This window comes from Cardiocondyla obscurior, linkage group LG01 (genome assembly GCF_019399895.1).
Source record: "Cardiocondyla obscurior isolate alpha-2009 linkage group LG01, Cobs3.1, whole genome shotgun sequence".
Classification (NCBI taxonomy): Eukaryota; Metazoa; Arthropoda; class Insecta; order Hymenoptera; family Formicidae; genus Cardiocondyla; species Cardiocondyla obscurior.
In genome coordinates this window covers 4,499,234-4,527,213 of record NC_091864.1, presented here as the reverse complement: position 1 = coordinate 4,527,213, position 27,980 = coordinate 4,499,234, and the positions used below count along the sequence as shown (strand labels likewise).

Here is a 27,980-nt window from a genome sequence, read left to right as displayed (position 1 = left end):
AAAAACGCAACATGATATAACGCGGCGCGTGTGCAAGTGCACAATAAACAGAAACGGAGCAGGTATCGTTAACGATTTGGCGTGCTGCCTCGCTATTATGCCAAAAGAATTAGTTTTGTGGACGAAATGCCCAGTCATTACGAGCCTCGACAAGGCAGTAGCGTTCGGATTACGCGCGAGCTGTGTTCTTTATTGTTAACTTTAACTCGTAATATCAAATTAGTAGCTGGATCAGGTTAGTCAAAACATCCGTTTTCAGATTCGCGGTTTCTAAACTTTTTGCAAATACGTTTAGCGAAACAACCGGCTTTCTATTCTACTACTTCTTTTTCTTCCGAGCACCACCTTTTGCCGTAAACCTTCTAATTAACGACGACTGTAAACCCGATAAGGGGTCCTTCCCGCCGTTGTCTCCCTCTGACCCCCGTTAGGCTTCTTCCGTTTACGCTTTATCTCTACCTTGAAAGATTCGCCGCGATAGCGATCCACCTACGTGGCCGTAATTATGCTAACTAAATATCGGCCGACCTTCATTAACAAAATTTAATGCAACCTCGTTTTCGAAATCGCGCCCATCGCGCCGCGACAAAGAAATACAATGATTGCGCGCAACAACTAATTAATATAAAGCAATATGGTTAATAAATTTAAAAAAGAAGCCTTCGTTAGCTTAACAAAAATGATAGCGCGGTGCTATCACGCTAGACATTTCTGATGCAAATACTACATGCTTACATACTTTCGCGACATTTCCGGCAAATCCTCAAGCGTGTCTCGAGCTTTACATTTTATCATGTCGTGACGATGTCAGCCGGGACGACGCCGTGTCTGGGACCGCGCAAAGTATTTCCAGGCCGGCAAAAACACGAAACATTATCCCTATCTCACATAACATTCGGTGCTAGGTGTACTCGCGATGGCGTACACGAGCTATCTTCACCTGCTCGCGACCGAGAACAGAGCTGCGTTCTACAGAGGGCTTTCATCGCTCGTCGTGCACGTCCCATATCTCCGGAGAAAATAACCACTTAAGCTCTTATACGAGAAGGGAAAGGAGCTAGAGGCGACGGCGGGCGAGCCAAAGAGAGACAGAGAGAAAGAGAGACACGAAGGTGGCTAGAGAAAGATAAGAGAGGACGGTCCTAGAGAAGAGAGGTCATGGTAAGGTGGATTGCTCGGCCCCCGTAAAATTACTCCTGGCTATCGTTCGTTCCCCTTCCCCGCTTCCGCAGATGTGTTGAGACCCCCTTTCCAGCTGCCGAAGCGCGGAGAGACATGAGGGGAAGCTCGTCATGAAGCCTAGATGGGTCTACATCTACTTAATGCCCGCCGCTATCCGGAACAAATTACTCGGGGGACCGAGAAATTAAGTCGACATCTTCGTAGGATCCACCACGCGGGGATTAGTTAGCATAGAGTAATCCCGCCGCTCGACGACCGACTGGATTCCTCTAGTTCTTTCGCAAATTACACGTGGCTGTCCTTAAAACCGACATTCGAGAAGATTAGTCACTCGATCATGGAATAAATTAATTGTGCCATCGCCTCTCTTTAATAAGACCTCGAAAAGAAATGAGAATAAATTAGTAAATTAATTTTTAATATTATTATATTAAAACGTGAAAGACGGAGAAAAAAAATGCATCGGTATTTAGCAAAATAAAATTTCGTCAGCTTGCTTAATATCCACCAGCAAAATTTTATTCTATGTATCCAAAAATAAACTATTAAAGTTTCAATAATATTAATTATTATATTTTTATAATTATAAAAAATTATGTAATTATAAAAAATAATTAAAAAATAATTTAAAAAATAAGCTATTAAAGTTTCAATAATATTGCACGTGAGCTAAGACGACGATAAAATAATCGACTAACATTTACATTCGTGGTAAAAAAAAAAAAAAAAAAAAAAAAAGACTGGCAAGTTTAAGCCGATGGAACGCAATTCACACTCCATATTTGCGATAGAGTGAAGCGACCTCGTTTTACACGCTGCACCCGGTCAATCCGAGTATTGGGAAACTCGAGGTTTCCGCAGACCACGCAATACGGCCTTTACGTATCGATAGAAATTGAATACTGGCGTATCGCCGGGGCAGGAAGCGGGGAATTCGTCAAGTTGAAAGTTCGCAGGCGAAAATCCGTGACGTCGCGCGCGAGATGGTCGGGCCAATAACAGTCGGAAACCACTTGAACGACGGCACTTCTCACAGACAGCCAGAGAGACTTCGTTTCTCGCGCCAAACTGAGGCAAATCAAACAAAACCGAAATCGGAGAGACTCGGATCAGCTAAGCCAAGCCCATCCGCAGCTAGCTAAACGGCAAACTTATCTAATCCAACTTGGTGCGCGGATAAGAGAGAGGTGGAAATCGCGGAAGGAGAAAGAAAAGAACGTGTGGCAAGCCAAAGTGACGGAGGGAACGGAAGGCAGGATAAAATCAGATAGACACCGCGGTCTTTACAGTCGGATACCTTTCGTTTCTGGCAACCGGGATACGAAGTTTATTCGGCATACTCGAGACGAAGGCTTCGCGCGAGGGAAAAGGGGAAAGGGTTCTTTAATTACTCGACGCGGAACACGGATCGTGCTGTTTAATCAACCGTTCGCTGCTTTCTCAACGCATTCGAAACTCTCGCGTGGCGTCAAGGACAACAGAACCGTCGGACGAAAAAACAATATTTGTTACTCTAAATCAGTTAGCAAAAATTAATCAGATTCCGGCATTGCGTGCTTATTGTATTGCTTAGTCGTCACGCCAAATTTTTTTCGGCGATAATTTGCCCAATTAACGGAACTGTAAGAGCCAAAATAGCCGAGATAAAGCCTCTTGTATAATTGTGTAACTCCCCTCCTCCCTCGTTCGTGCACCCCCCTCGGTGCGGATCTAATTTCCAAAACCAACGGAAAGTTTCGCGACGGCCGGCCATACTTCGTACACTAATTTGAGACGGAGGAACATTGGTTTTATAAGCCGTCGTTAATCGCGGCGAACCGGAGCAGCTGTTGGGGCGATCCTCTGGGATGGCCGGAGCCAGCACGAGAGATCGTGGCGATTTCGAGATAAGGTTTCGAGGCTTGTTGGTGCAACCTGACCAACGTTAAACCCCAAATCCCCATGCGACCATCCGAGTTGAGCCTTGCGGTGTTGTGGTGGCATTGGCCGACCTCTCCGCAGGATCTATCTTGAGAAATCCTCCTTCTCTTACGGAGCCGCGAGAGAAGCTGCCCCGTAGTTAACTGAATGCCGTTCAATGTGCATTTACCGCAACAGCGCCCGCGGTATCTAAAGGTCTTAGAATCGCTTTCGTGCTGGAGACAGAAGCTACTTCGGTGCCTAAAGATTCGTTAAAGCCTCCATCGGATACAGTTTCGATGCACAATAGTAGAAATTCTTGTCGCGAACAATGAACGCCCGCACTCCGACGCGCTTTTCTCATCGCGATAACTTGAAGAGGCCTCTTAGGCGTGTCATTTTTCGAGCGGCAGTTTATATTCATTTGGAAAACGTCCCGAGATGACGGAAAAGGCAATAAAATTTATGCCTTCTCTTGATCTTCTTTTCTGCGCGAGCCGCTAAGTCTTAGTCCAATGAAGGTGAACGCATCTTCGAAAATGGCCGGGATTCGTTTTGCGGCAGAAGATGAGGAGCGAGGGAATAAGATAATTTTTCCGTAAATTCAAGACGGCAGCTGATGGAAGGTCGCCGTCGTGCCAGTTATTATACCATTTCGCATTATGCGAAAGCTAGTCGCTCGGAGCTTCGCCTTTGCCAGCTCCTTGGAATGGATCCGAATAATTTATAATATTGGTTTATCTTATGAGATATTCCGCGGTCCTGCTTCATGAATCTCTTCTTTGTACGTACGCTTTGCGAGTCAATTCCCCCGAAGGTGCCGTATAAAATTCTGCGATCTACAGAAACCGGTAATATCGCAGAAATCAATAATTTAAAGTTAAAAATTTTGCAAACCTTAATTGCATCTAACATAATATACCTCGATTCAACGAAAGAAATTAAAATAACTTTAAATTATTTTTCTTTTTTTATTTATAACAATTGTATATTTAATGATCTTATCTTAAAAAAATTGGTGTGACGTCTAAATTAGCTGATAATCGATTCTGTTGTTACCGTTTATTAAAATATATATATTTTTTTTGTTACAGATCGACGCAGCTGCATCCACTGCTGTCAACGAAAGTGTCGTTACCGCCGATGTTATTAATTATACGAACCGCAGCCGGTTTGTCGGTCGTTCCGGGAGTTCCGTATAGTATTCGGACGTAATTTTTTAACATAGCTTTATTCTAAACGCGAGTGCCGAATAAGAACGCGCGATAGTAATCAATAATTTTCGCGATTGTAAAATCACGGTCGGGGTGTTCGCGAGTGACTTATGCGCGGAAGGATGACTCGACACGCAAACTGAGAGGAGGAGCAGGCCTCGGATAGGCATCCTGCATCGGCGGAGCAACTTTTAGGTAAATATAAATTTTTTTCTTTTAGAAAACCTTTATAAAAATAAAGATTTACTTTTATATTAATTAAAAAAAAAAAATAACACGTCTACATTAATATTTTCCATTTTATGTTACAGCCACCGGCAGATTCATCAACTCCGCTGAAGCTCATGCAGATTGGTAAGTCGCATAATTTTTTTTTTTTTTCGTAGTTCATATTTGGGGTCTTTTAAAAAATAGCGCGCGCATAGTTTCTTCTAGTTTTATATAAAATAATAATTTAATTTAACAGCAACAGTATTTTTAAATACAATTTTACAACAGGCGATTAAATAATAATTTCGCTCCACTTTTTTGTGATCTAAATGTTGCATGAGACAGGATATTCGCGCGAATAAAAACGCCGAGCACAAAAAACTTCGCAATACGCTTAGACAGGAACTTCAAAATCGATCTCCCTAACGACCGACTTTCTCCAAAGTACGTCGTGGCGTTCCAGTGATTAATTAATCCATTGTCATTAAGCTGATTCTGTATAGGGTTGCATTATTCTGTCAAATTGTCAGCGTGGGTCCAGCAATATGCTAGGCTAAAAGGTTCCACGCACAAAGCCAGTTGGGAGACGAATATGGTTCAATGATAGTTTTTATCGAGGGTGTTTCTAAAGGGGTGAAAAATTGCACCGCTCAGCTGAAGTTGCCAGCGGGCTAACCGAGATATTTGCCCAGAATCGAAAGACCAAGCAAGGAGGGAGAAAAGAATAACGAGATAGTAGCAGATAGGTAGACGAGATGAAAGGGCCAGGGACGAAATAACGATAACAAAACGAACGAGGAAAAAAAAAGAGGTGAAAGGGGAGAAGATTGCGAAGGGCGCAACGTAGGGCTAAAGCCGAACTGAAACAGGGCGCGCGAATGACGAAGGGACGGCGGCTGTGTGCGTTAATCAAGGGTGGGCGCGAAGGGCTATAGAGGGATTGATAAAAAGCACGGTGGCGTGGCCATTATGGGTATAAAATTAATATTTGTTGCCACAGCTTTTTATTGTCAATCACCGAGATGATTTTTATGAGCGTGTCTAACATTCTCGCGGATCTCACGCGTCGTAAAGATTATTTCATTAACGTCAAATCGGCGTTTATTGCGCGACTTTGCTAGCTCGCGCGGATAATTAGTTAGCAGCTCACCTTAATTTATTTATTTATATTTTAAAGTAAGACTCGAAAGGACTCCCCCTCGCTTTACATACACCATGATCGCGATGGATGTCCCGCTCTACGGAACGGATATCCTCTGTCGTCGATTATTTATGCGTCCAGCGGACACATTTCGGATGGAGCGCGATCTAGAATTATTTATTTATGGATATCATAAATATCAGAGCGACGTAAATTTATCGAGGGCCGATGCGTTTGAAAATGACGAAACGAGGGGAATCGTGACGCTGTTCTTTTTTTTTATTTTTCGCCGGAATTCGAGAATTTTGAAATGATTCACGCTTCGCTCGACGCCGAATCACGTCGTCGTCGTTGCACGGCGGTGGAAAGGGCTCCTGAAAGGCGATAAATCACGGTTCATAGAAATCAGCGGCCTTAGGAAACTCACGTCGTGCCACACTCGCTACTCCGCGATATCTGGCGCCATTGGCGGAAACGTTTTAGGGCGCGGAAATTACCGGAAATCTCTCTCTTTTGACTTGGTCGTGGCACGATGGATGAAACCGTAATTCCCAGCGCCCACCCCCACCGTCTCCCGGCCCTCGTTACGCTCGATAATGCGACTGACGGATACGTCGTTGAAAGCGCGTTTTCTCATTGCCCCGCTTTTACGCCCTTAAAATTCTATTCGAGATACGAACGCCATTGAAAAGATCGATACTAATCTGTAATCGAAGTTCTGCCAACGCCAAATCTTTTTATTATTTAAACCGGGCAAAGAAATTACTCCCGATAATTTTCTTCGTCGTAATTTAATTTGAGAATAATTTCAGTTTCGTGTGCGTAAATGTGGGCAACGGTGAGAGGGTACGAAAACGTGAAAATAAATAATACGGCTTGCACGCACAAAAAATAAATATACGCTAGACTTATTATATATAACAGTGGGTTTATCGCGCGGCGCAATACACGGGCACTTTTTGCACGCTGTACCAATCAACTTCTCGTCAATTGCGACAGCTTCGGCGAAATCAAAAAGTGTTAACGCGCCACCCCGGTACCACCGCCGACAGTAAAGCGCACGGGGACGTCGCGACCGCAGAAAATCCCACGCGGCAGCCTGCCCGCGCGCTATCGGCGTCCACTCGCGTTTCCGTTTTGCATTTCAAATTCCCACGAGCAAAGCGACCGGTTAAATTCAACGTGTATGCACGCGCGTGTGTGGGCATCGCAACTGGCAGACGGCCGAGCGCGTCGCATCGATTCCATCGAACCACTTTTGGCTTAACGCGGCTCACCCGACCACGTTCTTGCGGAGTAGTTACGTGTCCGAGAAAGAAAACTGCACCCGAGATTGTTTCGAATAGCCGCGGCCAGTGCAACCGGACAAAACTGGCAAGCGGGGAACAAAGTCGACGCGCGAAGAACGAGAGACTCGAGAAAGGCGGACGAGCAGAAAGGAAGCGATTCGGGGGAGCAAAAAGCGGCGTGCGGTGAGCGGCAATGAATTAATCGCCGTGAACAGTGCGAGCTCGGTCCGACCTCCGACCGAAATCCCGAGCTGGCCCTCCATTCTGCTGTCCCCTTCTGCCCGCCGACATCTCTGCGTCCCCGAGCCTGTAAAGCCTCCCTAAAACCCCTAATGCCGGCGACCGCAGCCATTGCCTTCGCCTCTATCGTTCCGGCCGACGGTGATTACCGTATTAGTTTAAGAAACGACGCGGTCCTGTCCTCAAAGCGGAGGGGATCGAAAACAGCTAGAGGAAAGCGCGATTTACAAACGATAACGAATTACGCCGGAATAACAGCACTATCTTCTATGATATGTACGTTTAAGAAGACTTGGCCCTTAAAACTGTACGACTTTCATGTTAGTTTTCTAATGTTACGTCATTCTCTTTCCTTACGCACGTGCGCGAAATCTCTACTGTTTCTCGAAGCTAACTCGACAATTTCTAGCGTCTTTATCGTTCCGCGACTTGGCAACCCTCGGAAAGTAAAGGTTTCAGACTTGAAATCGCTATCCTTTTGCCTGGAGATAATATAAAGTTCAATCTGCAGTAGAACCATTTCCGAAGTTTGAAACTTAAGCCACGCGGATCGAAGTGACTGTTATTTCGAATCGCGATTCTCACGAAGTACGGACTTCTCCTCGGCCCCGTTTTATTTCCGCTTCACCGTTTGCTTCTTGCGACATTTGCAAAATGACGATAAGTTTAAATGCGATTTCACGAAATACATATATATACATATATCTCTTGCTCTCGACAACGGGACCTTCTACGTAGAAACGTCGGCGGTTGCAAGATACACGGAATACTCGAACTCAAGAGGAACACAGTTCCTAATTTCTTTTCGTAAAGAAATTGCGACGATTATTTTACGCCAATTACTTATTCAAGTCGCTTTTTATTATCATCCGAACTAGTAAAAAAAAAAACTAAATATATACTGCAATGTTAAACAAAGAAAGTGGACGTTAAACATCCCGATACGTTATCGCTAAGTGACCTCCGTCACGCTTGCTTTTTTTTTTTTCTTTCCTTTTTTATTTCCGCGTCCGGCTAGCAGCTCGCGGCGACCGATATCTGGCGAGCATTACGAATGTTTCTCCTTGAGGCAGCTCACGTAGGCAACATCGACTCGACCTATTTCATGTCCATTCAGGCTCTACCGCGAACGACTCTGTCTTGGTCCCCCTCGCGGCACCCCTGCCGTCGCAGGTGGATGCATGCAACGCTGCACTTCGCTATCTAGTATCTCCTATCAGCTATCTACTCCACTTGCATACTGGATTTAGAATAGTTGGATATGGCAAGGATCGAGGTTAAACACTTATTTCTAGAGCCGCCCGCTCTAAAACTTGTCCTAGATTTCTGTAACGTCAGCGAAAATTTCCACGGCCCCCATTACACGTCCGCATCGACCGACCGCGAGCGCCCGGAATCCCTCGCGCCGCAAATCACCCACGGTGATAACTCCGCACGAACGCTCTAACGCGCCGAGTATTCAGCGTTAAATCGCATGGCTGCGAGAGGAGATCTTCGCGACGGCGAGTAGCATATCCCTTCTTTCCATTCGCACGTTGTAACACTTGGGCGAAGGACCTCGGTTCGGGCAAATAGAAAAACCGACGGCGACGGAAGAGAATACGAAGGGTGTTCGCCGTGCCCCCGCGCGATTTACATGTAAATCGCAGACGGCAGTTCTGCGCGCCATTTCGAGGTAATTTGGACGATCGCGCGCTATCAAATTGGCGGAGCAGTAAAACTCGTAATTGCGCGAACCCCGCGAGCCGTTAACCGCGCACACGTGCACGCCCGCGCATAATTCAGAGTTATCCGATGCAAAAACAAAACTGCACAACATTTATTTTACGTGGAAGGAATTTTCCAAGTTGAATCGCGCGTATATCACTGTTGAGGAAAAGGATCGAGTGAAGCCGAAAGAAGAGAGCAAACGGATTGAGAGAAGAGCGGGGAAAGACGAAGAAACAACCGGCAAAAGTAAGTTCGCGCCAGACTCAACGTGGAACTTCCGGCTGCACTGTCTCGCAAGTTGTGCTTTTGCCCCTTGGCCGCCCCCGCCCCATTCCTATCGACGGCGACGGAGCCACTCCAAGTTCCGCGAAATGGAACTTTGGTAAGCCAGGCACCTCTTGCGCGGCGATATCTTACTCTCGTGAAGGAGGATGCGAACACAACAAATGTCACGCTACGTAATTTAGAACCGCGTGAGTTCCGGCGGGTGACAATGCGACGTGCAAATTTCTCGAAGGAAAATCCACGTGCCATCGGCGATTTCTCGAAGAATAAAAAAAAACGGACCCTACTCTGACCGCCAGAGTATAAACCGTCATGCGTAAATTATATACTTCGACCAACAGCACCGACAGTTTCTCACAAAGACGTGGAACGTCCAAGCTGGCTTGGAAGCGAAGCCAGAAACGCGGATAAAAAGCATTTCCGTGCTCTTTCACAGAAGCTTCGGTGGATTCACTTGTGTCATACTTGGGCCAAGAATTGAACAACTTTCTTAAACTCGCCCGGACGCTTTTCTCTTCGCAGAAGAAAGGAAGGGGCAGCGGAGCCGACGGAGAAGAAGGGGCAGAAATGAGACAAAAAGCTCTTCCGGGAAAGTGGTTCCGGCAAAACAGAAAACTCGCACGCGTCGTGCTCGCGACGTCGACGCCGACGCCGACGCAGACGTCAACGGAGCGGAGAGATGTTTTACCGCCGTCCGGTCGTGTTGCCCAAAAGTCAGCGCGCGGAAAAACTTTTCGTGAAAGCACGGAAGAAGGGAAAGGACGCATTGTGCGACTTCGCAGGATACGCACGCTCCCGCTCGCTGGGAAAACAGTTTCTGTTCGAGCAAGCGAGTTCTCCCGTGCTCCATCCTGTGAATTCGCCAACAAGCGGATTCTCGACCCGTCGAGACGGATGAAAAACCTGAAAGAGATAAATACGGATACGGGTCCAATGGAATCGACGGAGACACTTCGGCGGGCGGCACTTCCGTGGGCAATTCTCTGAGCGATCTGTGGTCAGCAAACGAAACGACAAATCGTCGCTGTCGTCGACGTCCGATCGAGCGGTGATTCACGGCGACGCGATTCCGCGCGGAATAGGTCCGCTAACTGAGACCCCGAGCGACAACGGATCACGGGTGAGCTCTTGGAAGTAACGCGATCAGGCGATCCGGACCTCCGCGAGTTATGTATCACGATCGGCGAGCGATTCTATCCCGTCGAGCGTGACAATGAAAATTCGTTTTGCGTTTGATACGAAAACGCACACCGGGGGGATTCGTGAAATTGAGAGGAATCGAAAGTACATTTTCACAGACGATAAACTCACCGCGAATTTATTTGCGCGCTTGCCGGCGCTCCTCCACGCCCCATTAAATATTCTTGACTTCGGCCGGCGTGTGCAGCTCCGTGTATATCGAAGATAAGAGGCGCCAAGTATCGCGTTTCCCTCTTTAAAAAATGCAGATAAGCAAACGCGAGTGTCCCGCTCGAGTAAAATACAGATTCGCGTTTATCTACCTTACGAAAGTCAAAGTTTTCAGAATAATAAGTATTATATATGATAATTTAAAACGAGATCTCTGGCTCGGCAACTCGCCGAGGTTCGAATAATAAACTGTTTTTCAGTATAATATTAGCGGGCGCCCGTTCATCGTCGTCGTACAATTTTACCGAAAATCCAGAACGGGAGAACTTTACAATAAAGACAGATACGGCAAGAGATGGAAATTGTGATTTTAACGAATATTCTAAAAGCTCGAAAAACGTTTGTAAAATTTTAATGCATCACTATGGAAGTTCTAACTCGCTTTGACAGCGCTTTAATATTTTATAGTTTGCTACCTATCACGAGTTCTCCCCGCTGTTGGACGGTGGAATTATTGCATCGCGTGCTACTTGCTTTTTCGCGCCGACGACAGCGGCCCGAAGATTGCATCGCAATCTTCTGCCATCCTCGCGGGATTTTCGATTTACTTGCGAAAAGCAGAAGTAACGGTCGGGTTTCCACCGAGGAAGCGCAGTTGTGTAGCCGAGACCCTGTGCACCGGCCGGCTGTCATTATAATGCGTATTTACATAGCCGTGTTCTCGTGCTGTGAGAGAAAGAGAAGCACAAACGGTACGGAGCCGATCCACCTATGCCTCCGAGAACTCGGCGTGGTATAAATTATCATAATTATTCCACGAAAACGGGACTTAGTCATCGCAAAATCGTAATTGGCTCGCACGCGTAATTTCTTCGTTAACAATTTTCGAAGAACGCCTCCTAATTGCGACGACACAGCTCGTTGAGAGCGTAATTAATCGCACTCGTCAAAGCAAGCAGCGATCGATCGCATTAATCGTGATCAATGATCGAGCCGGGCTCTCGTCGAACGGCAAATTAATTCGACGCGTCGCCGCACGCACAATAGATCTTTGAATCGCGCCGGCCGGTGCTCGCATCATAGCGCCGGAATATTCTGATAGTTTACGATAACACCGACCGCGAACGACGGACCGTGAAATTGCGATGATTAAATCTGCTCGTCCGTAATCAGGCGGTGTGGGCGTCAAACTTAATGAACTCGGCCGCGCGTGTTGAACATCATCAACGCCATTTCAACACATCGCGCGCAGAATCGGCCAGCAACGAAATTAACCCCCCGGCGAGTCGATCAGTCCGAAGCCCTGCGAAAGCTTGTGCGCTTGGGAAAATCGCGCGTAGCGCCCGCATACGCGGACCCGCGGCCCGCATTCTCCGCGCTCGAGTTTCTGGCCCGCGTTGCGTGCCGCCGGCATATCTCGGCTCGTTTTCCGACGCGGTACGGTCAATTAATTCGCGCGTCTAATTTAAGAGCTAATTAGAGGGAAAAGGCGGGGGAGAGAGAGGAGGGGGAGGAGGACGAGAGCCGGATGAGGGGGCGGCCACGGGCAGGAAGCCATGTACTGTTCGCAATAAGGAGAACACCGCGCAACTATTCGAGGACTGTTTCGTATGCGGGCCTGGTTACGGAGGTAACCTAAGTACAGTTCCCTAACTTATATTGAAGATGTTTGGAAGCTTTTGAGTTCGAATTGCCCTGCTGCGCACGATATGGCCGTACTTCGAGTTCCTCTTATATACGCGTCGTATGTACGCTGTTCTATGTAACATTCTATCCCGGTGCTCTATCCTCCCCCGCGCCGCCGTGCGCACAGGACAGAAGTATGCATTGTGTTAGTTTCGAACGTGCGTTGCTCCACGCGGGAGCGGTTACTTCCGAGGTTACCTAGGTTCGCGAAGAAACCCGGAATTTGCAGCCGCCACGTTTCGCACCGCGCATCCTGATTACTCGGCAAGCTTGCCCTGGCATTACGCGTCGCTTAGAAGAGCCGCGGAATAATTCCTCAGCTTTCCTTTGCTTGCACGCGTCACGTTTTCCTCTTAGCTTTCTCGTTCTCAGCAGCGAGCAAGTCTAATAATAGGTGTTTCGCCTTTCTTCACTTTCCCCCAGCTCGATCTTCGCAATTTTCGCAAAATAAAAATAAAAAAGAAAGAGAGAGAGAGAGAGAGAGAAATAAAAAATACGTAAAACTAATTACCTCGTGATTTTAATACGCTACGCGTGTACAGTTTTTCAAAAGATCCCAATTCGCGTGCGTCATTAAAAGCTTTAAGTCATTATACAGCTAATTCACGCGTAACACTAATTCTTTTGTAATAGAATAAAAGAACTTTTAAATTTACGTTGAAAAGGTTCGAAGAATATCGAGATCTGATTTTGAAATCGTCAGAATTTCGTTCGAAAAGAAAATGTCCGAGGAAAATGTAAAATTTACAATCCGCCCACCCTACCGGCGAGTTCTCGCCGGAAGAGCGACGACTCTTGTTCATCGCACCTGTCGCCTCTCGACGCATTCGACCCTCGATTTTCTCGCGCGACGAAAGAGAAAGGTAAGAAATCGTGTATACAGAGGGGGAGCTTTTCATATTTTATTAGCCGTCGATATATTACTCCGGCACGTGGTGCAGCCACGCTCTCGCACAAATGGCCACCCTTGTATATAGATATATAGATATCCGTGTTTACGTTTACGTTAGGGGATGGATGGGACCACGCAAAGAGATCGTGCCAAGGTTTGCTTTAGCTTCCGCCGGGACGGTCACGACTGTCGTCGATTGATACGAACGCGGGGTGAGATAAAATGGTAAAGAAATATAGAGGAAAAAAGAGAGAGAGAAAGAGAGAGAAACGGGAACGCGAACGCTTATTCCTGACAGATATTTTCTCTTCAAGATGTTGTGAGAGCAAATCGGCAGAAAAGCGAGAATCGATCGAATTGTCGGTACACACAACAACGCTGAGAATCGCGCACTTCGGTCACTACGACTTTGCCCTTCTGACACATTTACAGAAGAAAAAACTCGAGGATAACGTATTTTAAATCGCCACATGTTGTAAATTAAATTTAAATTATTAAAATTATTTATAATGTTATATTAAGTATCAATATCGTAATAAAATGCAGAGACGATCAATCTCGCAATTCCGAAAATTTTCAAGATATAACGTAAGTGCACATTACGCAAAATCGTATTTCTTAAAATCACGACAATACCTTTAAGTAAAAGAAAAATTTAACCATCGGCTTCTCTAACATAGAATAAAGAAAATAGAATTTAAAAATCACGCGGATGATCGTCAAGAATTGTCACGATTCGTCGCCTCTAATTCAATGGATCATGAGGAAAAATCTCGGGATATTCGCATGGCCGTTTCATGCGGTGTGCGGTGAAATCCAAGAAGGAAGTTTCGCGTCCTATCAGACAATTCGAGACTCGTAAAATGCAGGCGATACGACGCGAAGGGTCGTCCCGAGGAAATCCAACTGGTGCTGAATACTCACTCGAGAAATACCATGCGAGCGGAGGAAACGGCTGTATCGTCCGATAGCATCACAAGATATTTCAATGGCCCGTTTTCGAACGCTTCCCGCAATGCAAGATTGCGGATGCTGCGAGTGATTCGACAGCTGTTAATGATATTAGGCAGACGTGATTTTAGTGTAAAAACGGAAAAAAAAAACTATTACCATAGATATTAAGATTTTTATACATAATATTATTAGATATATAATTTAGAGTTTTACTTCTTTTATCATTTTCGAGAAAGAAAAAAAAGTTATAACAAAATTAAGAACGTAAGATAGCAGCATCCAATCCACGTACATTAATCGATGCGTTTCAGTGACCGCAGCTGAAATTTGAGGGCACACACGGGTGGAGCGAATCAAGCTCTCAGAGCTTGCAGACGGCGCCATCGTCCCAAGAAGTTCGTAGGGTAGGTAACCCACTGCAGTAACCCCCTACGTCTCTACCGGAGCGAGGGAATGTCTGCTAATCCTTTACAGGGAATTCAAGTGATAAATTCCGTAAATCCCTGTTCAAGCACACCCTTGCACCGACCCATCTACCCTTACCATTACCGAGGGTTGCCCGTTCTTCCGCGTCCCCGTCGTCCCTATTCTCCACCGGCACACCCTCTCTCGCCTGGTTCCCGTCGCTCTATCTACCCCACCCACTTACCTGGAATCTAGATTCACCTCTCCCAGGCCCGACTCACCCTCCGCTCACGACTCCAGGAAAAAGTAGAAAACTGCGATTACAAAGACTTTCCTAGCGCGCCCTTCCTCCCAAGCGCACCGCCCCGTTTCCTTCTTACTTTCTTCTTTCCTTCGTTCTATCGCAGTTCTTTACTCTTTCCGTCGTCTTGTCTTCTTCTTACCGCCTGTAACCTTCCAGCCGCTCCCCGTTTCTGTCCTCTTTTCTGTCCCCCTCTTGCCGCCGTTCTTTCCATTTTTTTTTTTTTTTTTTTTTTTTTTCTTTACTTCTCATTCTTTTTAGTCTCCTCGCGGTCCTTCCCACCCGCAGCTTCTCACTTCTCGTCCGTGTGCGGCGCGCTCCTTCTCGGATTAAAACTTTAACACTTTGTTACCCTTTTTCTCAAAGAAGGTAGGGCGTAAGGAACCGAGACGCGAGAAGGAAGATGAAGACGAGAAGGCTACGGAGCGGCCGTGGACGAGAGCAAGAAAGAGTCAGCCCCGCCATCGTAATCCAGGGCTTCCGCTACGTTGGACAAATTTCAGTCTCCGGGCGAATTTCGCCTTTGATAAAACGGCCCATTTTACATTTCGCACCTCCGCGTCGTCCGGGGCGGAGATCGCTTTTCGCGATAACGAACAAGTAAGCAGGAACATCCGAGCGGAAAGATGGGCGCGCGTGCTCGCTGGCCGGTATTTCAGAAAATGCGCGAGCGGAATTTTTTCGATAAAATAAAATCCTACGAATGCATTTCCGGTCGTCCACGCGCGATTGTCGAATCTCTCGAAGTTAAATAAAATTCTCACCGAGCTCAGCAACCTTTAATGAGAGTAAAAAAGGCAAGAGCCATAAAAATAACAAGTGTAAAATAATAAAAGTGCTAAGAGCAAGAGAAGAAAATTTTTACGAATCAGCTAAAATCGCTTTTGCCGCCTGCCGCAAATTAATCGGTATACTTTCGTTCATCTATCAAGCTAGTTTCAACGGCATTGAATGCAAATAACGTAATTACCATCCGGCAAAACAACACGCGAAACTTTAATCAGCGTAACGAAAGTCATCCATTTGCCGGTCTTGACAACGTAATCTCGCGCGAACATCTTCGATGCGCATCTAAAACTGCAAATTTGTAGACGCGCTGACCTAAAACGAACGCCGTCACTTACGCTCTACTAGATCTATAACCGGGACAAAGTTTCGGTAAATTGCGAAATCGCCCGAGATATCGCCGCGGCCGAAAGAGTTCGATTTAACGTAGTGCGTCATAAATAATCGTCTCGCCCGAGGAGACAAAGAGACGGGGCGGAAATACGATCAGAAAGACGGCGCCCCTTTGAGCATTAACGATTGATTGCGAAATTGCAGCAGCCGAGTGATATTTCTATAAGATTAGATCTCTCTCTCTCTCTTTCTTATATCCTTTATCCGTTCGCATCCTTTCGATTCTCGCACACATTTTCACGATCGCACTTACAGATTCGAGAAACGAGAAATGATGCCTCGGCGAAGGTATCAACAGGATCCTATAAAACGCAGCTTAACAACTCCCGGTACTGCACTTAAATTTAAGATTGCAAGGATTTAACTAGGCACTTTAATGTATCCTAAGTAGAGAAGATCAGGAACGAAAACCGATCCGTCAAGAAGCGCTACATGCCGAGGATGCAATTACTTGACGAACACGCGGCCGTAATATCGCCGCCGTCTTAATCGCTCCTCTCGTTAAATATATTAGCTGGTTATCTAATAAGGACACGCTCTGTCTTGAAAAATAATAATTGTGATTAATTAAGGTAAAAGTAGAAGAGGAAAAAAAAAAGTAGAATAAAGAAGGTTGAGATTGCCAGGAAATAAAATTGGCAAACAATAGGAGATAAATGAACGCGGTAAAAAAAAAAAAAAGCGTGTTTAATTAAACGAAAATATTTCCGATTAAACGCGATGTAAAATCGGTCATTGCAAGAACGTGCAATCCATGTTGCACACGTTAAATTAAATTAAATCTCCTCGAGGGCTATGTGGACTCCTATTTTAATATCGATGTAGAGGGCTCCCTCGAGAACGGTGATCGAGATCATTTACCATGGTAATATTACCAGCAATATCGCCGCAGGAATATTAGTTCGCCGGCGATTTATTACCGGGCGCATAGAAAGAGCGATATTGAAGAGGATGTTCCGTGCGAACTCGGGGAACCCATTTCCTTTGGCGACGGGTGAAAAGGATTATTTGGAGACGCGCTGCTCTCGCACTCCTGTGTACGCCCCAATTGGTACAGCTCTCGCTTTCGAAAATTGAAAATTCATCGTTTCTCAGCACCTTTGTCGGGAGTTTACTAAACATACACGAGCGCCGACATGAAAGCCTTTCTCGGAGGCTCTTAAAAAATAAACTCGCGATTTGAGCCGAGGAAGACGTAAAAAAGCTCGAATTGCTCGTCGCGCCGGTTCGTTTTTCCCGTTTCTATTTCCCACGCAACTTTTCAATGGTATAATGTACAATCAGGGATAAGAAAAAGACAATCGAAAACAAAATGGTCGAATTAAACAAGGAACGCGTGCGCGGGAGCACGTGTAGGCACTCTGGTACGGTTGTAAAGAGCAACACGAGGGTTCTTCGAGCCCTCTCGAACTTTAAAAATCTCTCTCAGACAATTCTGGCGGAAGTGACGAAACCGGCACACGGTCAGCTCTCCGGTAAATCTCCGAGCACGTAGCTATCCTCGGTGGGGTTTGAGCAGCGGCACATCGACTTGCAACGCGCGCGGAACGTAAAAAAAAAAAAAAAAAACGCAAGGGTTTCTCGCGCCACCTTCTTCTCTTCTTAATAAATTCTCGGAACAGAGTTAAACTAATTACAGACGCGCGCGACGAATTTAAAACGAAATCACTTATCCGCCGGTGTAGCGCAAAGTACGATGTTGTGCGCTGGACGCACGTGGAGGGTAATACGCGTGACAAAGCACAGCTGCGAAAATGTGAGAAAAATTATCCGAGCGCTTGCTCCGTCGCTCACGAAACTCTTGATAATTTCACGGTAAATTTAACAGAACACTAAACAGTAAGCTGATTAGATTAAAACATATATCAAGTTCATTGTGTTATAAAAATTTAATTTCAAATATTGCGCCTAACTAAATAATATAAGAAATAGAAAATTAATGACGAAGTCAATTCAACAAGCGATACGTCTGTTAAATAAAAACCGGTGTCCTTGTTCGATTACAAAGTTGCTCATCGACGATCAAGCGGATGGAGATGCTAACCGAATAAGTTTTGCGACGATGCGCGATAGACGAGGGAAAGAAAGGGTTCGTCGGGTGGCGTAAAAAAAAAGGGAAAGAAAAGAAAGAAAAAAAAAGTTAAGGCAACTCCGGATACGAAAGTTTCAACGGGGCCGAAGACAAAGTAGAAGAAACAAAGGAATGCTGCTCCGTGCTTCCTTTCCTTAGTCCTGCGCAGAATTGGAAGCAACTAACCAATTTCCGAGAAAATAGTAGAGAGAAAAAGAAACGTACGCGCGAAAGCAAGAAGGATAAAGTAAAAAGGAAAACTCTAAGGAGAAGGAGAAAGAAGTAAATAGAGAGGAAGGAAAGGGGGTTAAAAAGAATAGAAAATGGATCGGGTGGCGGGATAGCGGCTTAGCAATCCACCGACCTGGAAACCGGCTTCTTAAGTCGAAACCTTCGAAAGATTTGATAAACGCTGACGTATCACCTTCTATATATTATAGATAAATAGATAGGAATCATCTCATCTCAATTTTCTGTAATTACAGTAATATTTATTCGCATTTTGTGTAATATGTTTTTTTTTTTTTTATCCCGAGGCAATAGATCTTTCAAATTTAGATTACGAGCAATGGCTTGAGCCGGGGCGAGCTCGTCGCGCGTACCCGTATTCGCGCGCTTAAAACCATCGTGATCCTCTTGTTGGAATACCTCAAACTCACCAGACTGCACTGATCGTGCTTTGTCAGCTGGATCGGCGTCTAAGGCATTAATACATATCCCCGGTATACATCCCCGCCTCGCCTACCTTGCGAGAACAAGCAATCGCCGACCTCGCGTATCCACGATCTCGGGTTCCATACCACGAGCGCGCGCAAACCTCGCCACCGTTAATATCGAATTATTCAGCGCAATCTACAAGAAATGTCGCAAATTCAGGAAAGGTTGCGTAATCCGAGACCAAATTTTCAGGCGAAACCCCCCGAGTGGAAACTTATCTAGCTAATCTGATTTTGCAGCTAGTGGTTAGATCGCGCGGATTAAATATATTTCTTAACCAGCAACTAGCTCAGTACTAGCTATAAATTATAAGAAAGTAACTATCTTTAAAAAATAAAGTTGTCATTAAAAAAAAAAAAAAGAAATAAAATCTGTCTAGTATCGGTTGTCTAGTCACTGTTCAGCGCGGACCATGTATGTAAATAGATATCTAAAAGTTTTTCGCTGCGTACTTGTTTACTGTTGTGTGTCGATCTTACGCAACGCTCGCTCGACTGTCGAATTCACCGGACAAACCGGTTCTTGCCGCCCGCTGCCCGCGCGTCCTCCGCCAGATAAACTTGGAATGCGAGGACCTGCCGGCCGGATAATCTTACGCAACGTTCGACTGTCGAATTCGCTGGGCAAACCGGTTCTCGCCGCCTGCCGCCCGCGCGTCCTCCGCCAGATAAACTTGGAATGCGAGGACCTGCCGGCCGATAATCTTACGCAACGTTCGACTGTCGAATTCGCTGGGCAAACCGGTTCTCGCCGCCTGCCGCCCGCGCGTCCTCCACCTTAAGAATTTCGAGCGCAAGGTGTCGGCCAGATGTCACCACACGGACGTTTTCACCCTACCGCGGCGGTCAACGGACCCGGCGGCGACAAGCAGTCTAGGTAATCGAGCGTGCGTTAGATAGGTCAGGACGCGTAGTAATCTAGTAGGCGGCGAAAAATGTTTAGATATTTAACTTTTCTGGTTCGTTATTAGATAGTAATAATTATTTAGTACCACGTACGTTTTGAGTGTAACGTTTCTGGCTCAGTGCTGGACAGTTTTGCTAGACAGTCACGAGATGAACCACGAATTGGCTAACTAATTATTAGGTAACGGTGGGAATCAATTTCCACTCGGGCCACGTCACAGCTCATACATCGAGAAATGTTTTCTGACCCCGAGAATCCTTTTAAATATTATTGCGTTTCATTACTTGGCCGAGAATCCCCACAAGAGGATCCTCTCTGAAAGGATATTAGGAAGCCGTGGCTGAAAATGCGGTTTATTACGCTATTTTGATTAAATGAGACTTTTTATTATTATTTCGGTAATATCGTTAGAGGGTGTTTCAATTAAAAATTACTTACTAGAAGATTATTAATTAAAAGATGTAATTTTGTACAGAGTGATAAGAATTAAAAGAAGCTACACCATTGAGTGAATAAACGTCTCGACATCTAATTAATTTCAAATTTGTGCAACTTGTCTTCAAAAGGTATAAATTCAAGGCTCTCCGAAAAAGAATCTAATTTCTGCTCGCAAAAAAATGTTCGCAGAATAACTCAATTCGCTATCAATCTCACGATAGTAGAATCGTCGTAATGAACATTGCTGAGGAAGTAATTCTCAACGCGCGTATCCAGCGAGCCAGCCGTCCCACTAAAGAGCGCAAATAAATTCTCTCGCAAGAAATACGATCCCGGAAACTCGATGTTCCGTCTAACTACAATGCGGCGGGAGTAAAAATAGCCGCTTTATTGTTGCGAATTAGGCGTGATAAATTGAAACTCGAACCGCTGAAATTTTTCTAAACCCGACATTTCCAAGGCATGCACCGGGATAAGAAAAAAAAGAAAAAAAAAACGAGGAAAAAAAAAAATAAAAACCTACGAGGACGCCTTCCATCATTAGAAAATTACTGTTGTACTAACGGGAACTCCTACTGCGGCGATATTTTACACCTCTACGGGAACAGACGGCTTTAGGGGACGATAAAAAGTTTTCGCGAAAGAGCTTGACGCTTTTTATGGTTTCACCGGCGATATATCTTGGGGAATATAACGTTGTAGCCCGATCGAATCTGAAGAACTCGTGGCTTCTTACGGTTCCTAATTAATAACCGGCAGGGCCATCGGTGGCGGCGTGAGAAAGAAAACGCCCGGCGACGGTTGAATGCATAATTTTCCGTGGAAAACGGCGGCATTATTTCCCGAGGCCGACCGGAAAGAGCGGAGGAGGCGAGGCGAGGCGAGACACAGACAACGAGAGAGATCGCGGAGGCGCGGGAATACTCCGGGGTTAGTTCCAAGCGATTTGACTCTCATGCGATTTAACACGAGAACTATTATAACTCGATATAGATATAACGCGGTTGGCGCATCCCGCATCTCGCTCGCGCACGTACATAATCGCCCGGCGCGCTCGCGGCGCACATTATCGGTCGTGCTCGTCTCTGCGGTGCCGTCGCATTATTACGTGCCACAACTACGACTGTAGTTAGCGTGCCATTGTAGTTTAAGCCTCGGAGAACGGTGCATCGCGCGAAAGGCTCCGCTCGCGAGCTCAGACATTCTCCCGCATTCGCCGAGTTGACGTACACGGATGGTGCGAGCGTGTCGTGCACGCCGAGAATATCGTATTATTAACTCCACTCCGTCTCTTTCCCCGGAGCTCTCGTTACATTTGAGTTACGCAAAATGACCCGAAACCAGCCCGACGAATACTTGTATGCGAAAAACGTTCGCGCCGTTTACGAACCGTTCGTGAAATAAACCGAGTGCCTCTGTCGCGCTTCCGCGGCAATAAAGTCTGAAATACGTAAAATCCCGCTCATAGGACACAAGATTTCATCATGATACACGTTTCAAGAGGAAACTTCGTTTCCTTTTTATCTCCCCTGTTTGCATTCGCACAATAGACGTGAGATCCGGGCAGCGGGTAGACGGCATCCGATCGGTTTAGATCAATTCGTATAGCGTTGCACATGGAGAGTTTTTCGCTTAAGACTCGAGTCAAACTGAATTGAATTGCACTGAACGGGCTCGTTCCTTAACGCGGCGCGCGGGAGTCGTACACGGAAATGAGGATCGTCGTCGTTTTCGGAACTCCTTGAACTCGCTTTCCGTTATGGCGTTCCGTATCGTCTGCGACGGGCTCCCTCCCCCTTCGTTCTCCCCTTCGCGCCGCCGTTGTGCCGTAATAATTATTTAATGGCGGCCAAAGTAGGCGAATGAAATTAACAAACTATTGGAAGTAATTAGATCCTCGCTGAAGCAAATTAAATGGCTTGCGCTCGACGAGCTATTTAAATGATTATCTCCTGCCTTTATCGTAAGCACCGTTCCGAGCGGACCCTTCCTATCCTTCCAGGACGTACCTCCTACGGCGAGACCTCTAGCTTAGCTACGACGAGAGAACCCAAGCTAATTATCCAGACAACTATTCCGAAGTTTACAGCCGTCGATCGGAATCGTCTCGGTGCGCGAAACAAAATAGTACGAATGCCGAATACTCGCGAGTTTCTCCGTCGTGCTTCTTCGTTTTCTTTTTCTTCTCCACCGCCGCTTTCCACTATCGCTATTTCTTCGCGAGCGTGCCCGGGAATACCAATCGAGACGCGGCACGAAAGTCCTGCCAGAACTCGGAAGTCCGCGCGTACCGTAGAATGAATGGATTCCCTCGTATTTTACTCCTTCGGGAGAAAATAGACGGCGATGACAGCTCGAGCGAGGCACGCCAAATCGGACGGGATTGAAAGAAGCGCCGATAATTAAGTGCATTCGCGTACAAATTAGTTTGATCGCGCGGATCTACAAAAAAAGAAAAAGAAAAAAAAAACAACGACCCTGTTCAGTCTGACCAGTCTGACGTCTGGAGAGAGAAGGTCCACCTTGATGAATAACTTAACTGAACTAGCTGAATAGATAGGGGACACGTTAATGTACAAAGCCGCACGAAATCAGTCCGCGAGGCTGTGTGGTAACAAAATTTTAATCACGAGCCACCGGCGGACACTCGTCTCGGCAAAGCTCTTCGGCAGAAACATACGTGACGGTCGGTCCCGGCGAAATAATACAAAACGAGCGAAATTGACTGCCGGGGCCAGGGATCTTGCGCTGTTCTGACTCGGTGTGTCACAATCAGAATACGACTCTACGAGAGAGAGAAGATCAAAGTGGCTCACGGGCGATGTGTGTACGTTGCTGGATCAACGGCACCGAGTGCCGCGTGTGTGACTAACATAATCAAACCGCGCGAGACATCAGAGCGAGCCCGAATTAGCGGTACAACTTCATCGTAGACTGTCACGAACTCGCGTACGCCGGCGATAAAAAAAAAAAAAAAAAAAAAAAAAACCAAAGTAGAAACACGAAACGACGCTGCATTAAAAATTGTAATTAACGGGGTTGTAATTTGAAAACTCGTGACTCGAAATTTCGGACGTAGTCTTCGCGCGTCGCGCGTTTATTTTCAAAGCGTTAATTTAGTGGCGATGGGCTTCTTTACAGCGGTCACAAAGGATGACAATTTGGAACTATCAATTTCATGATTTACGTCAATCAGAGATCGACACGCGGATGATACCGCAATGTTTAGCGCCGAAGGGGCGGCCCCGGATTCATGTGGTAGAATCTAGTATATGACTCGTGTTTGTATATCTCTGTCCGCGAGCATAATGATTAGACCATCACGGTTGAATAACAGGCTATTGCAATCTGGCAATAACAAAGGGATAGCATAACCGACCAATTTTAGCGCCCTTTCCGCTGCAGCGTCAGCGTATTGACCGACGCTTTGACCGTACGTTACTTTTACACCGATAAAGCATTATTGATTGCAATCGGGCTCGCCGTGTTTCGATAGCCGTAAAAATGTTATGGCTCATAGAATACTCATCGCCAATAATGCGACGCTGATGCACTATTTATTATACGGTGACTTCACGCTGCTGCACTCCCCAGTGCAAATTTATTATGTTGCGGCAATAATCCTTTGAAAAGGTTTAACGGAGACACAATGAATTTAGTAATAATATACATAAACACATACGCGCGTGCGGTATAATTAACTATTTAGCTCAATAATAATGAAGATGCACTGATAATGAAAATGCAATATATGTTTTAAATAATTAATAATAGAATTTTTAATTGAAGGTTATAAATTAAAATAATTAAAAAGTGCAAAGATTTTCGTAGCTAAAATGATTATTCGATTGTGAAAATCGTGGAACGTAATACATGGTACTTTCCGTCGGCGAATATACGCGATTGATAGTGATCGATACGTAATAATTGCAAATTTAAGACATCGTAAATGTTGCACGAGTGCTTCAGCAAGTAGTCACGTTCATTCGACGTGCAGAAACCATGGGCAGAGGCATGGAAAACGAGAGAAGTTTCGTCGACAACCCTCGGAGAATGTACCTTACAAAGCGGCAGACGTGGCAAGGGAGGTTCGGGGAATGGAGGGAGAGAGTGAGTCGGCAGGCCGCACTAGAGGAGAGCAGGAAATTACGTCTCCGGACGTCCGTTCGTTCGGCTTCAGAGCGCTGCAGTAGGGATCTTGAGAGAAACCGACGGCTTCTTCGGAAGGCAAGTGCAAACGCGGGGAAAGGCCGACAGGGCACGAGCACAGGGTCAGGAAAAGGGCAGCGGGAGAAACCGCCGTAAGAAAGGTCGCGGCTCGCTCGCGACCGGCAGCAGGACTGAACACCGAGGCTTGGAAAAAAGTTGGTCGCGGCGAATACACCCGACATTCGTCTTTATCTAAATGTATTTTGAAAATGCGGCCGGTGCAACAAACACGGACACGTACTCGCTGACGGTTCAAACTCGTATTCGGGTCGCGCAAACACGTACGACATGCTACCCTCGCACCGGCTGACCCGTATCGCGCCTGTATCGAACGCACGCGAGCACTGCGACATTTGTCGCGCTTTATTGAAACAGAGATCGCTGTTCCTTCGCGAAGAGCAAACGATCCTTAATTGTGCGGCACGCTCCAAGTGCATTCCGCCTATCTCGGCGCTAATACGTTTCTGTGATTGTGCCTCCTACTTCAAGGTACCGCGTTCGCTCCTCGGTCTATATAATGACAGGTAAAGTAAACCTCATCGGTTTCGAGTACTCATTTGCCGCGAACTATCCTAGCCTGAATTAGTTCCGAGCCACCCTCGAGCGTCTTTCCTACGTAGGGTAGTCGCTATAATTACTCCCGCTGTGGGGGAACCAGTGGCAAATTGACGTTCCTTGATAGATACTTCTCTCGGGCGACTATCGTTCGCTTCCGAGAGATGGGAATAAATATGACGATATTGAGTTTTTGATTATTTTCCGTAACACGTGTCACGGATTACGATGTAAGTAGCAATATTATCGATGGTAATTTTCAAACGAAAATACCCGGCGGACAAATAACAAAATTATTATTTTTTAGTTGCATGTCCGATTTCTAATATTATGTACTATTCATCTTTGTAAAAGATGACATAATTCGCGCAGATAAGCAAACCGGACGGTCGTTAGGAAATAATGTTATTTCAACCGAAGCAATGCAGTTTCAAACTAGATATCGCCCCCATTGGAATATCCGCTCGTATCATTCTCGTTACTCCGTCTTTGCGTCGGGAAGTAATAACTAGAAGTGGGCAAATCTCGAAAAGCTCCGGGAGTCTGCGTGGGTAAATTGAACGGGAGGGCGGGAGGTGAGAATCGAGGTAAAATTGACTCGCTACCTCCCGAGAATGACCGGATCGATTAGACTTCGTCGAGACAGGAACGTCGACGACAACGACAGCTTCGGGAACATCTGTGGTTCGACGTTCTTTTATGATTCGTCGAACAAGAGAACAAAGAAGGCGGAAGAAAGAACGAGCCGATTGGACATGCCGTTGGAAAATCTCACTCGTAACTTTCTGCGAGGAAAAAAAAAAAAGTCAGAAACCTCGCTAGTAGAAAACCCGTCGTACACGATCGACATTTAGCTTAAACGCTCGAGCTTCGAATAAAAGGTCCGACGTCTCATCGCATTGAAAAAAAATCAAGTTTCCAGCTGCGATCGCGCGCAATAAATAAAATATTAATTAACGCACAAATGTAATAATAATCGCGCGTTAAATTAACGCGATATTTCTCCCGAGTAAATGCATAATTTGCGAAATATATGGACACGGTGATCCATTAATCCCAAGTAAGGCAAAGCGCGCGTAATTATTATCCGGCGCAAACTGTTTATCGGTGTGTCTTTCTCTTCGCCGCATCTGACGGTTAAATTCTAGAACGACGGCGCATTCAGCATCGCGGACAAAAGCATCACATCTGAAAACGTGAAGCACTCACCTTGGGTTGCCACGAAGAGCAGCGTGGTGCAGAGCGTTGAAGCCATTGTTGTTAGTGAGGGTGATGTCTGCGGCGTGGTCCAACAACAGAGCCAACATGTCATCCCGTTTCTTAGAGATCGCGTCGTGAAGGGGTGTGTCGCCTTCGGAGTCCTGCAAGCAAAGAAAATATTCTTCTTTATTACGTATATTCTACTTTCCGATAATTAAAGTGCACGGAAATAAAAAAAAAAAAAAAAAAAAAAAACATTGCAAGTTGCGTGACACGATATAAAATTTTTATCTCTGCTGCACAAGTTACGACTATTATCGAATAAACGGAAGAATGATTAATTTAAATTTATTTGTTAAAACGTTTTAAACAATTTTCAAAGTAACTTAGTGGCGTTTAAATTGTTTTCCATTTGCGTAATGTGCCGAGCATTCTGCGTTTGTGTAACTCTATATGCATTCGGATAACCTATCGTTTCGCTACATTCCACCAGAATTGTAAGTCGTTTTTAACCCGAGAGAATTCAAAGACAGGATCACCGTAGATAACGAGTTGAATCGTACTATTTCCCTGGATTCTACAGAACTGGATCAATGCTTCGGGCCAGTTTGGCCCGGGCGGTTACGATTCAAACGATACCTATGAGCTCCAGTCGGCGATAAAACGTACGGAAACAGGGGCCATCCATTAATGCCGAACAACGCGGTACGAACTCGTCGCCAGCAAACAAATGGATGAACGAACGAACGAGCGAACGGACGAATGAGCGAGCATAGGGATAAACACTACAACGATGGGCCGATGTAACGCGCGCAGTTTGTAGACAATGCAAGTATTTGCGTTTGAAAACACACGTGATAAGAATGATGGACTTTAAAACGGCCGCCACAAAAGCTCGCAACAAGCGTTTGAAAAAATAATTTAAAACATTCTTCTCGTTGCTGCCGACGTCATTTGAAACACAAATGGTCAAAATAATAAATAAGGTTAAATGTCTTCATTCGGATGAATATAAATCTGCTGGATTCTCCTCAGGGGGAAGATAATTTCGCGTACTTTCACATGCCGTCGATGGCCATCAACGACAATAATTCACTCGATGAAAAGGCGATATCGGTGAAGTACCGCTTTTACGATAAATCGAAAACGACGGAGCGTAAAATAGCATCTGCGACAAGCTCATGACGACGCTCGCATTCCGGCGCAAAAACCGGGAGGAGCGAAAAGCTAGAACGCGTTTTCGCGGCATCAGCCGCTGCCGGCTGCGTAAATAATAGGGCATCAGGCACAGATACTTTATGGGATCAGTTGGAAAAATCCTTTGTATAACTCCAATAACCGTGGAGGATAAATCTGCCGGCGCTGTCGAGAACCGCCGGCGCTATCTCGCGCTATAAATGCTGGCCATGTGTCACACCACTAGGTGAGGGTGAAAAGGAGAAAGAGAGACATAAAAAGAGAGAAAGTGGTAGAGGTAGCAAAGGTAAAAGAGAGAAGAGAGCGCTGAAAATGGAGGTAAAGCGAAGAGGTCGAGGGAAAAGGCCGTCGAGGCGAACGGGGGTGAAGATCGCGCGACGGCCACGGTTCCCCTGTCTTATTTACCTGTGATCTTGCAATCTCGTTCATTATCAAGAAAAAATAATCAAGAGAAATTGTAGGTAGGATGTAATATTATTATATGAATTAAGCAATTAAGCAAGCAATTTTATCTAAAAAAAAAAAAAAAAAAAAAAAAAACAAAGTTGGCAGAGACATTTGTCGTTTTCATCACATCGCAAATAACGTTCCGTAATCCGTAATCAATCCTTCGACGGACAATGACTGCTATCTTCCAATAACTGAGATGGCTATCGACAGCGTCCTTGATTTCTAAGAATTACAACGACTCGGCCACGAACAAAGATTTGTACGGGAGAGACGAGAAAATAGTGGGTCCCTGGATACGGA

At 45.7% G+C, this 27,980-nt stretch overlaps 1 protein-coding gene across 1 annotated transcript in view; it reads right to left on the bottom strand.

The window, feature by feature from the left end:
* The window catches only part of Mib1 (mind bomb 1), a 324,433-nt gene that overhangs the window by 253,701 nt on the left and 42,752 nt on the right, over positions 1–27,980 (bottom strand). The window contains exon 9 of the mRNA XM_070654815.1: positions 26,043–26,194. Coding sequence (XP_070510916.1) covers positions 26,043–26,194 — 152 coding nt within the window. The remainder of the gene's footprint in view (positions 1–26,042; positions 26,195–27,980) is intronic.